The 12,627-nt window shown below is 51.2% G+C and overlaps 1 protein-coding gene across 4 annotated transcripts in view; it reads right to left on the bottom strand.

Moving 5' to 3' along the window:
* TRERF1 (transcriptional regulating factor 1) overlaps window positions 1-12,627 on the bottom strand; it is a 210,692-nt gene that overhangs the window by 35,341 nt on the left and 162,724 nt on the right. For all 4 annotated transcript variants that reach the window (XM_036317184.1, XM_036317185.1, XM_036317187.1 and 1 more), the window contains exons 5-7: window positions 2,624-4,297; window positions 1,155-1,201; window positions 122-272 (exon numbers count right to left, since the gene is read on the bottom strand). In XM_036317184.1, the coding sequence (XP_036173077.1) occupies window positions 122-272; window positions 1,155-1,201; window positions 2,624-4,039 (1,614 nt within the window). In that variant the 5' untranslated portion in view covers window positions 4,040-4,297. The remainder of the gene's footprint in view (window positions 1-121; window positions 273-1,154; window positions 1,202-2,623; window positions 4,298-12,627) is intronic.

Below are 12,627 nucleotides of genomic sequence, written 5' to 3'. Positions count from 1 at the left end.
CGTTAAGAAAGGACTGTGCCTCCCCAGGTGCCCGCACAGGGCTCACCTCACTCTCTGATGGCAGCAAAGCAAAGCAAGCAGCACATGGCCTGGGAAGGGCGGGCGGCTGGCACCGGCTAACCTGTTTGAGGCTGGGGGAGGCCCTCATGCCCCCGTGGGACCGCATGTGGCCATTCAGGGCAGGCAGGCTCTTGAACTCCTTCAGGCAGATGGAGCACGTCAGCTTGCTCTTGGCATCCATCTGTTCTCCAAACACTGCTTTCGGTTGGCCGCTGCTCCGGGGGGGGGGGCGGGGGGGGGCGGGGGGGGGCAGACAGAGAGGACACGTACGTGAGGAAGGGGAACGGATTTATCCAGGACCTCACACCCGACAACAAACCCATTTTATTCATTCAGTGCTCCCATATCCACGGCCCCAACTGCATCTCCCCAATACTCTGCAGAGAGCTAAGCCCGATTGACAGATGGAAAACAGGCTCAAGAGGGGGAAAGGGCTTGTTCAAAGTCATGCAAGAGTTGAACAAAATGTTCTTCTTCGTCCCAGGCCTCAGGTGCTAGTTTTTTTCCCTCCTACGGTGGCTTATTATTACCTTTCTAGGGTCAGCTAGGCACACTTCTTCCAGAACCTTCCCTCAGAGACGCGGCCTCGGGTTCAGCTTCCAGCCTCCACATTTTAGTGCTTCACTGGGTTCTGGCTACGTCTTTAATTATTTACCATGCCCACGAGGGGAGGAAACAAGTCTGAAGTATTCACGGTGGCATTCCCAAAGCTTAGCTCCATGCCGGCACAGTAGGTACTCAATACATACTGACTGAAGAATGGACAGCAGACAGGACACACGCTTTGCTGCTTACTTGATGTGCACGTTTAAACTCGGAGCCTCAGTTTTCACGTTTGTAAAATAATAGCTAGCCGTGGTTGAGTGCTCACTCTATCTGGGCACATGGTAATCACGCCCACCCTCGCTGGGTTACCTGATTACACATAATATAGAGTGCCTAGCACATAGTCAGTGCTCAACAGCTGCTATTACTATCCCTATAAACTTCTTTGAGGAACTGACTTTGAATTTGGAAATGAATCATGAGGGACAATGCAGGGAAAAAACCCCAGTCTCCCAAAATGCCAATGAGCCACCTCACATCCATCCTACCTTGACTCAGGGGACCCTGGCTGGGCTCTGCCATCCGGTAGGTGCATCTAATGTTGAGCCATGCAGGACACCGAAAGAAAGAAGAGGGGAAAAAAAAAAAGCGTTTTTGACGGGAGGAGTCCTTGAGCAGGGGAACCCCGGGGCCGTACCTCCCGGACTCTGCCCATTTTCCACCTGGCACTGGCCGTGCTCACAGCTGCTCACTCCCGCACTCTTCCACTCCTGAGACTTCCTCCCCGGGACTGCTCCCTAGCCACGGCCACTCTAGGAGCTGCCACCAGCCACAGCCCAGCGGGACTCACATCCCGACTGTGCATAGCCAGGCCCCAACCCCGGAGAGACACAGAATGGAGGGCTGTGTGAAACAATATCAGAGACCTGCCGCTGAAATTCTCTCCCGGCCTTGACCATGTCATCTTATTCTTCTATCACAAAGGCTCTCAGTTACGACTGGGCCCAAGCCCCTAACAAAACAGAATCAAGGGGAGTTCATCTCTGGCCTTCAATCTCCATCAGAGCCCTCTCTCCACCTAACCTGTCCTGGTCACGGTCCTCCCCTCCCCCGACCGCACTGTCATACGAGGGTAGCACTTGGACTATGCCGGCCCATGAGCAATACCCGGCCCACAGCTGGCTGCTTTGTGGTCAAATGCATTTGGGAAACAAGCAAGGTTTAATAACTGTGGCCTACAGGCTAGGTCTGGTCTACGGACATGTTCTGTGTGGCCAGACTGTTCGTTAAAATCCTGAATAAGGATGCCATTAGGTGGGGCACATGCTCTCCAGGCCACCGCAGTCACCCTGCTGCCGCTGATCTCATCCCAGGCCATTTCACTCATTCACTTTACCTGCCTGGATCCTGTGGGCCGCTAAGGTTTCATCTCTGTAACTACATGCAGTACCCCTTTGGGAGAGTCACAGTGCACATCAGCATTTTAAAGGCACCGAGAAGCCCTGTTTCACTTTAAGAAACCTCAACCCAGCCCTCGCCTGGCCCCAGCAATATTCATTAAACAGTGAACATTCTATGGAACTCCTGTTCTGAGCAATATACTTTGAGAAGTGCTATCATAATGTGATCTCCCTCCCAAAAGGGGGACAATTTCACAGGACAGCCCCAATGACAGATCCAAGGGGAGCCAGACACTCCCGCCGTGTGGTCCCCGGGCACGTAACTCAAGGCCTTAGTCATCACGTACATCATTCAGGACCTGATGTGGTGTTTTGGCCATTTTCTTAGTGAGATTAGAAGGTTTTTATAGGCAAAGGACGGAGTCAAACCTGATTCTGTATTCCAAGCACCTGACATAGAAGTGCCTGGCACATGTAGCACAGGTAGGTTAAGGTGTGTGGAACGAATAAAGAACAAAAGGGTTGAAGGGGTTGGAGAGAGGACTGGGCACCATGTAGACTCGGCCTGGCTGGCCCCGTCGCTGAGATGCCGGGAAAAACTTCCACGGTGAGAATACCTGGGGCCACATGGCGCCGGGAGACAGCTGCTGGTGCTGAGGCCCCACGTTGTTGAGGTGGATCGCACTGGGGGACAAGAGCGGCCGATGCGGGAGGGCGCCGCTAACCCGGTTCAGGTCCAAGCTGGCTGGGTCTCCCATTCCTGTATCAGACGCCCCCAGGTCCCCATGGGAGCTCAGCATGGCCTGGGCCTGCCTCTCGCCTGGGTAAGTCTTGGGCTGACTGTCCTCACGCTGCTGGTGCTGGGACAGGTGGCTCTGCTGGTAGAGGGGGTGGCTGTAGGGTTGCTGGGGCTCCTGGTAGTAGTACTGGGGCATGGAGCCCAACTGAATCAGCTGCACCGCGTGTGCCTGCTCCGGGGTGTACTGGTGGGAGTCCCTGTGATAGGAAGGGGGCTGCAGGTGCATCTGTTGCTGCTGCTGCTCTTGCAAGTGCTGCATCATGGGTGGGGACTGATAATACTGAGGTATCTGCATGGAACCCTGCCGCTGCTGCAGCTGCTGCTGTGGCTGCGGCTGGAGCTGTGACGGGCGAGTCGGCTGCTGCGGCTGCATTTCTTGCATGGACATACGCTGCTGCCCAGCTTGCTGCTGTTGCTGCTGCGGGTAATACTGGTGCTGCTGCATCTGTTGCATGTGCTGGGACAGCATCTGTGGGCCCTGCAGCGGCTGTCCTCCCTGCACTGGCATCTGAGCCAGTGGCTGCTGGTAGTCATAGTACAGGTGCCCTTGGCTAGGGAGCTGCCCGACCTGGAGAGCTGGTTTGGACAGCCCGCCAGTGAAACCTGGGTGAGGCTGCTGGGGCATCTGCTGGTAGCGGGAAGGGACAGACGGCGCTGGGGGCTCCATGGGCTTCTGGGACAGCAGCTGGCGGAGGGCACTGTCAGGGGTTCCATCCATCACTGCTGACTGGGTGTGCAGCACCTGGGCCATATTGTTGACCTGGATCCGCAGGTTTTGGTTGGCAAACACCTGGGTGAAAGAGTCTAGCTTGTGCAGGACACCGCTGGTGAGCTTCTGGGTCCGGATCTCGCTGGCCTGGGAGTAGGTGTACTGGTAGCCTTCGGAGGGCTCAGCCTGGGCTGGCGCCCCCCACATCATGTTTGAGTTGGTCAGGTTGCCACGGAGCTGGACGTGGTTTCCAGGCCCTGCGTGGCCACCCCACCCTCCCTGCCTCGAGGTATCCACTTGGCCAAGGTTTTTGGAGCCAACAGGCAAGCCTAGACCATCCCGAGTATCTTGAGGGAAGTGGGGGGAAATGGGTGAGGCCTGAGGGGCATCCATGCCGGCCCCCGTGACTGTATTCCCATAGTTGTGGTTCAGCCCGCCGTGGACGCCGAGTGGTGGCTGTTGGTAGAAAAGGTTCTCACTGCTGTGGGCCACGTGGTTGGTCTTGTACAGCTGCTGATCCCCCATGGTGCCGGCCTTGGTGGTGAACGTCCAGCCACAAAACCATAAAAGAAGGTCAGTGAAACAAACCCAGAAGGACGGAAACCCTGAGAAGGTGCGAGAAAGCGTCCACACTACTCCACGGCTGACATGTCTGCGACCGTGGCTGGAGCCAGGTGTTCCTGTTGACCTGCACCGCTCATGTGCAGAGTGGGGGCTTTCACATCCCCACCCGGGCTTCGGTACGGACCAAACACCACCGTGGTGAAGAGATGCCGCTCACACCTGCAAGACAGAGGCAAAGAGCAGGAAAGGATTTACGTACATGATGTCTTACAATGAGCGATTATACCTGCCATGACCAGTTACAGAAATAAAGACAAACGGGAGACTCGATTAGAGACAGTGTCACACACACCACACCCTTTCCACCGACTCTACACGTCTTGACCCTCACTTTGAAGCCATTCATTACCCAAAGGCTCATTAGTTTATTGATCTGTCCATTCATTGTTTTGCTCACTGATTAATTAATTCACCATCCATTCTTCTGGGACCCTGCTATGGAAAGCCCAGCTTTATTCTAGGCCGTGTGGGAGATGCGAAGAAGCTGAAGACATTCATTAATCAATTTATCTGCTCAACAAATACTTATTAGACACCTCCTCAGTGTGAGGCACAATGTAGGAAGTGATTGAGCCCTGGGCCAGCTCTTGAAGAGCTTACAGTTAGAAAAGGTGATGGGTCCATGAGTAAGTACGATACAAGGAGGGAAGAGGCGCATGTAAATCAAAGGTAAAAACCACAGCGTGGGACCTCACAGACTGGAGAGCGTATTTCCAGCGAACAGAGCGGGAGACAGTGCTTGTAAGGGTACTGCCCTTGTTAGTTAGCCTGTGAGGTCAACATAGCTCCTGCTTCCTTGTGGTCCCTGCTCAGGGAAACGTCTGTGCCAGGGCTGGCCACCTGGCCAGAAGCCTATGATGTGGCCTGGCACCGAAACTAGCCTGGGCCAATAGATGCCCTCTCTTAGAAACACGAACTAGGAAATGTGAAGAGGCTGGTCTAGTCTGGTTGGAGTCCATACAGGTTCTTTCGTGAACTTCAAACTGGGGTATGCAAAGCCTGGGAGTAAACGAAGACTTTATATAAGCTACACGCGCCCTCCAGGTTTTCAGAGAATCAAGTTCCAGATCGTCAACTCCCATAGAAACCCTTCTAGAACGGATGGCTGCCAGAAATGTGAGTCGTCCTCTTATACCTGTTCTTTCACAACAGGCCTCCTCCTCTACAGGAGAGGGGCAAACCTCTTACCCGCCCAGCCGAGGGGCTGAGCTCACTGCCCAGGACGAAGCTCCTGGCCACCACACGAGAAGTCACTTAGGGACTTGAGAAAGAAAGCAACTCCGACCCAAGCGAGTTCCTGTGTTTGCTCTCATGCTGGGTGGTCTCCAGTCCCTTTTTTCATTTGGAAGACCAAACAGAAGTAATTAAAATGAAATTGTCAGTGAGCACTATGTGATTTTTGGCATATAACTCAGAAGCAGATCAAGAACTGAGTGACCCTGCTTTATCCAAGTTTTATTTCTATCTACTGGTTGATATGATTGTGGGTTTTCAGTGCATTTAAATAAAGAATGGAAAGGCAATCGATGCTGATCCTTGTCTCACGTCTCATGCCACAAAACAGTATTCTTCTTTGGATAAATAAACAAGTTGAAGAAATAACCCAGAACCAGCAATATTCTATATCTGGACCTGGGTGATAACTACATGGGCGTGCTCACCATGTGATAACGCAAACAGCACACTTCGACCTGGTCACACACAGGTGTGTATATTGTATGTCAATAAAAAAATTATTAAAAGGAATGTATTTTGTGTCACGGTGGTCTACCTCTCTTACCATCTTGTCCAACGTAGGCCCTTGCTCTGTCATGCTGCTCCCTCTCTCTGGAATATTCTTTCATTCTTTCCTTACTTGGCCAAATGCTGCACATCCTGCAAGTCTGACCCTAACAACCACTTCTAAAACGTGTTCCTGCCCTCGGAACCCACTGCATTACCTGTCCCATGTACTTCAGTTTGCATTTAATACAACTAAATTCAAAATATTCGTGGAATAAAAAAATTATTTTAAAAAATGACCCAGCATCACCATCTCACTAAGAGATGCATTTTCAATATAATTTTAGTTTTTATGCTTATTAATTATTTATCAAAATGAGTAATACACTTGTGTCGTTTTGATCAACTGTACACTATTAATAATTGTAACAATAACTCAAACTAGAAGAAAATGTTAACACTTAGAGCTTTATGATTTCAGGAAATTAAAAAACTTTTAACTTCATATAAAATTGTTACAGAGAAAAATGTTAGGGAAACAAATGAAAGAATTTTAAGCATAAAAATATATTACATATATTACATTAGGATGAAATTCCACAGGGGAAGTGAAACAGAAATAAAATTTCAAGGAGAAAAGGAGCACTATTAACAAAGAGTGTGTGCATGCATTTTTAAAATGGGTGATGGTAGGTATCAGATTGCTAGGGTGTTTAGATTCTACTGGATAAATTGCAAACAGTGATGTAATAGTTTTACTTAAAAATATCAGTGCTTATACTAGTAACATACTGGGAATCGCACCTTCTACCAATGTCTGATTAAAAATGTCGATGTAAGCTTAAAGATGTGTGAGGGGGTATGGCGTTTTACAAAATCCTTTGGTAGGGGCTTTTAGGCAGACCTTCGAAGACACGGCAGTAGCGCCACTCCGGCTGCAGGCTGGCCTCAGCTGGCCCCTGACCCTTCTGAACAACAAAGGAGACGGACGAGTTCAGAGGGAGGGCTTTGGTTTGGCGGAATGAAGGGTGGATGAAGGAAAGCAGTGGGAAGGTTTGCGTGAGCCGGGAATGGCCACTGAAGGCTTCGGAGCAAAGGCTGGGGCTTCAGGACCAGGGAGACCCACCCCTCGCTGCTCACAGTGTGGCCCCTATCACCGGGAGCTTCAGCCCAGAGCTATTCACCAGAAGCTGCATTTTATCAAGACCCCCAAGTTGCTAGTGTGCATACTGAAATTCCAGAAGCCATGGGTTGGCAGGTTCTGGCTGCCTCCAGGTCCGACACAGTGAAGACCTGAACTTGGTGAGCAGGGAGAGATGAGGAATGAGAGAAACACCCCCCACGCCGCCAGTGGGATGTGACTGGCCCTCCTCCAAGTGCCCTGCCCTTCAGGGGCTGATGACCCAGTCTGAGGAGACACCCCTCCTTTCTCACACACGCTCTCTCCCTTGACATCTGCACCCACCACACATTCCCGTGACACCCCATGACCACCCCAGCTCAGAGGGCCGAGGTCCCGATTAGCTGCCTACTCCACATCGCCATGTGCAGGTTCAAAGGCAAACTCAGTATCATCTCCTCCAAAGTGGACAGGTGTCCACAGTCTCACCCTTGACTCCTCCCTCCCCCTTACGTGACCACCACAACCTATCAATTCCCCTCCCTGTATTTTCTTAGCTCCATCCTCCTTTCCTCTGGTTCCACTAGATCACCCTCGTCCAAGACTTCCTGTTCATCTTCTGGACTATTTCACCAGCCTTCCAACCTGTCTCCTTGCTCTCAGCCTGTCCAGTCTCCCGACAACAGCGAACTTTCAGAACCTGACTCTGACCCCGTCATGCCATTGCTTAAAACCCATCCTGTCATCCTAGCGCTCTCAGGTCAGAGGTCAAGATCATTAAGATCCCCAGCCTCACAATGAATCCCTCTTCCTTCCTTCCTTCCTCCCTCCCTCCCTCCCTCCCTCCTTCCCTCCCTCCCTCCCTCCCTCCCTCCCTTCTTTCCTTCCTTTCTTTCTTAAATAAGTTTTCATTGATTTTAGAGAGAGGGAGAGGAAGAGAGAGATACAAACATCAATGTTGAGAGAGAATCATTGATCAGCTGCCTCCTGCACGCCCCCCACTGGGGACTGAGCCTGCAACTCTGGCATGTGCCCCGACCGGGAATGGAACCGTGACCTCCTGGTTCACAGGTCGACATTCAACCACTGAGCAACTCTGGCTGGGCTCCCTCTTCCTTTCTTTACAAAATTCCCATCCCTCACCCCTGGCCGTTCCAGTCTTCTCTCAGTTCCTTGAACCTGCCAGGCTGCCACCCATGGTAGGAACTTTGCACAAGCTGGTTCCCCCAATTATGAGAGCTTTCCCTCCTCCCACCCCCCACCCCACACCCCCTTCATTTACCCAAGTCCTGGGCATCCTTCAGATCTCAGCTCAAACTATACTTTCTCAGAAAGTCTACCCTGACCCCACTCACCCCCCCGCAAGTCTACATCAGGGACCTTATATGTTCTCTTAAAACCATCTTCCTTTCAACCACTCTTCTCAGTGTAATTGTGCTCCCACCAGTGCAATTATTTGATTAATGGATCTTTCTGTATTGGAGCAAGGATCCTATCTATTATTGTCTAGGATCCTGTTCCCAAGCCCAGCACTTTGTAGTCTCTCCAAGAAGGGGCTACATGCTGATGAATGAAAAAAATAAGATGATCAAGAGTCCCAGTGAATGGATATGAATAGAAGAAAAAGACACTCAGTATAGGCTGAGTGAATGGTAGGTTCCCATGGAGAATTTCATTCCGGTTAGATTTCATCTTGGTCCTGATGGACAAATAGGGCTTACAGAGGCGAGAGGACCAGGAAGGGTATGCCAAAAGAGGGAATAGCATGCATGAAGGCATGGAGTCAGGTGCAGGGGTCCATGCTGGGGCACCATGTCCTGGTCGGGAATACACCAATGACCAGGCTGGATTTGTAAGGCAGGGACAAATGATGGGAGCCGTAAAATGACATCCAGCAGGGTTGTCCTGTGGCATCAGGCCTGGGGATTTCCCAGTGCCCTGCCAGGCTTAAACCTGGCCACATAACCTTTGTCGGAAGCCTTGTACCAAGCCATCTCCTCCTGGAAGGATAACTTGTTGAGACTCACCAGACTCTGACCATGCTCTGATTTCGTGTCCCTCCTCCCTGTCCCTGAGGGTGGAATGGAAGCTTGATGACTTTACTTCTGTTGGCGTGACTGCTTCGTGAAGTGTTCCTAAACTGCTGGGCGAGGGGGATCACTCTGTGTTCTGAGCTACAAGAACTATTCTTCATGCATCAGTATTTTCAGAAATGGAATGGTAGTTTAGTTACACGCACAGCACCCTAGAAAGTCAGAGGTGGGTCCCCCAAGTGTGGTTCCCGGGCCAGAGGGATCAGCAGCACCTGGGAACTTGCTATAAATGTTCATTCTTGGGCCCTACTCAGACCCACTGAATCAGAAACCTGGGGGTGGGGCCCAGCAGTCTGTGTTTTAATGAGCCCTCCTATTGAGTCTGATGCCTTCCCAAGCTGAAGGCTGCCTGAGAGGTCCTCTAGTCTCCCCACATTACAGATGAAGAATCTGAGGCCCAGAGATGCAACTGCCGGGCCCAGCAGTGTCTGGTTCACAGTAGTGGGCAATCAAGGACCATATGTTAGCCCTGGCTGGTGCTGCTCAGTGGTGAGAGTGCCAGCCCACGCACCAAAGGCTCAGGGCTTTGATTTCCAGTCAAGGGCATGTACCTGAGTTGCAGGTTCAATCCCCGGCTCCAGTAGGGACGCATGCAGGAGGAGGCAACCAGTTGATGTGTCTCTCTCACACTGATGTTTCTCTCTCTCTCTCTCTCTCTCTCTCTCTCTCTCTCTCTCTCTCCCCCCCTCCCTTCTACTCTCTCTAAAAAAAAAAAATCAATGGAAAAAATATCCTCAAGTGAGGATTAACAACAACAACAAACCCTATGTTAAATGAAATAGAGGGAAAATAACTTCCCTAGAATGACATAAGGACGTTATGGCAAAACCTCATGCTATTTATTTTACATTAAATTTATATAGTATTTGAATAGATACTATATTCCCTCAAAATTCAAAAGGCACAAAGGTGTACACAAAAGAGTGAAAATTAACCAAAATATATGCGTGAAAATAAAGTGGAAAGTGAGAGCAAATTTTCAAAATAAGGGTACACGCAAAAGGTTCTGCTTCCTCTCACCTGTCTCCCGACTCCCAGCACCCCTCCTGGGACAATCACGCAGGTTGTCGTACATTCCAGAGACATTTCCGCTCCTACAATGCTTGTGCGAACCCCCAGGCCCACCCCTTTCCCGCAGGTCAGCATCTTGTCAAAAGGCTCTTTTAAACATGGCTCTGGCAACCTGGAGACGTCTTGGTGGAGGAATCAATCTCACACAACTGCTGTAGTGCCCACCCAGGACGGACAGCTTTACTGTTTTCCTAATGGGGTAGTTTTCGCTCATTATGTACATTTCCGATTGGGTAACTAGCACCAGAGCTTTTCCATTCAGGAAGTAAGGAACAGAACTACTACTTGCACGTTTCTTTGGTCAATTCCTTCCTTAGAGCAAGGCTCGGGGATTCTGGAGTAGGTTCTAGAAATGCCTGCTTACAAGCCGAGGGCGCCCCTACACGCCCCCCGAAAAATGACCTGCTTCTTGCTTCTGTGCCCTTCACCCTCTGGCTGTCCAGGCATTCCCAACAGGATCAGCATCCTACCCGTCTTGTGTCCCCACTGACGGGGACACAGCTGATGCTCAGTAAACACTCGCTGAATGGAAATGCTGAGCTGGGCCAGAGAGCTGGCACGGGCACTTCACCCCCAGGTTTCCGGGCTTCTGACCAGGTCTGAGGCCTGGACGCTCTCCTTTCTGCTGCGGACAGTGCCCTAAAGCATGCAGACCTCCAGCACGGGGGATGGGGGGGTGGGGGGGGTGGCGATGAGGGTTTTGTGTACAGGGCCATCGGACCTGCCACGACTCCGCGGCTGCAGTGGGAAAGCAGCCCCTGCAGACGATAGGCAAATGATGGGCGTGGCTGTGTTCCCACACAACTTTATGGACACAGAAATGTGAATTTTATATAATTCCACATGGCAAGAGATAGTGTCCTTCTTTTGATTTTTCTTCATCTGTTTAAAAATGTTAGCGCACTCCTTACTTAGCTCCCAGGCTGTTCGAGAACGGGCCTGGGCGGAATTGGGCCAGAGCCAGTTTGCTGCCCCCTGTTCCAGCACACGGCGGTCCCTGTGCCCTCCCCCCGCACCCCCGCGGCACCAGGAGACGAGCACAGGCTGCCAGGAGGAGACTGTCCAAAAGGGCCATCCTTTGAACCAGAAGGAGAGAGAGAAAGAGAGGAAGTTGACTTTGGCCAAGGTCTCGGCAGGACTTGTTTGCTTACAATTCGGAAGGGGTAACACCCTGCTCCGGCCAGACCACCACCGCTTGTTTGAGGAAGAAAAACCAAAACGATTTTCCTTTTCCGACACGGGGCTGTCATTCAGAGACTGTGTACACAATTCCCCAAATAACTTGGCCTCGGTTTTGGAACAGCCTCCCTCGCAGGTCCGTCCAGGGGCTGACCTTGGACGCCTCTGGGAGTCTTAAAAAAAAAAAAAAAAAAAATATATATATATATATATCTATATATCTATATATCTATATATATATCTATATATATCTATATCTATATATCTATATATATATATATATATATATATATATATATATATATAATTTCAGAGAAGAAGGGAGTGGGAGAGAGAGATATAAACATCCACGATGAGAGAGAATCACTGATTGGCTGCCTCCCGCACGCCCCCTACTGGGGACCGAGCCTGCAACCCGGGCTTGTGCCCCTGACCGGAATCGAACCCAGGACCCTTGAGTCCACAGGCTGATGCTCTATCCACTGAGCCAAACTGGCTGGGGCTGGGAGTCTTTTACTCCACCTCTCTCCCCAGCTCCCCAAGGCACTTCTCCAAGACCTGGGTTCATGGTTCGTGGTCTCCTTCAGAGCAAGAATGTTGTTCTACATGCTTTCTGATTAGTCTTCTAAATGAAGCCGGTGGGTGGTTTGTAATCCAGTAACCCAATTACCAGGCTGGAGTTCTGCCAATGGCAGTGGCCGGCGCCGGAGCCTCCCTCCACGCAGAGACGGCTGAGCCTGGCTCCTTTGTGGCCCCGCTGCTCCCTGCACCCATTTCATGCAGACTCTTGGCTGTGGGGGCATTTTTACTGATTTCAGAGAGGAAGGGAGAGGGAGAGAGATATAAATGAGAGAGAATCATTGATCGGCTGCCTCCTGCACGCCCCATATTGGGGATTTGAGCCCACAACCCAGGTATGAGACCTAACTGGTTATCAAACCATGACCTTCTGGTTGATAGGTCGGCACTCAACCACTGAGCCACGCCAGCCAGGCTTTGGGGGCATTTTCAAGGCTTCTTTGGGCAGCAAGGGGCAGTTGTTTCTCCGACCTTCAGTCTCACCCCGTGGCATCCACTGCTCCCTCCAAGCCCTAGGGATCAGGGCGGAGCCCGAGAACCTGCCAAGTGGGGAGTTTGGACTTCTCCTCCAGTGGCCTGTTCTCCATCAAGAAATGAAGACTGGCGCTATTTCTCTTCCTGGTGGCAGGTTCCTGGTCCTCACTGTCACTGTGTTCTCCCCCAGCTAGCAGTCATTCTCTACCCGGGAATTAACATCATCTTCCCTGGTGACCGCCACATCCACG

Source organism: Myotis myotis, unplaced genomic scaffold (assembly GCF_014108235.1).
Source record: "Myotis myotis isolate mMyoMyo1 unplaced genomic scaffold, mMyoMyo1.p scaffold_m19_p_7, whole genome shotgun sequence".
In the NCBI taxonomy this organism is placed as follows: domain Eukaryota; kingdom Metazoa; phylum Chordata; class Mammalia; order Chiroptera; family Vespertilionidae; genus Myotis; species Myotis myotis.
This window is presented reverse-complemented; position numbering and strand designations above follow the sequence as displayed.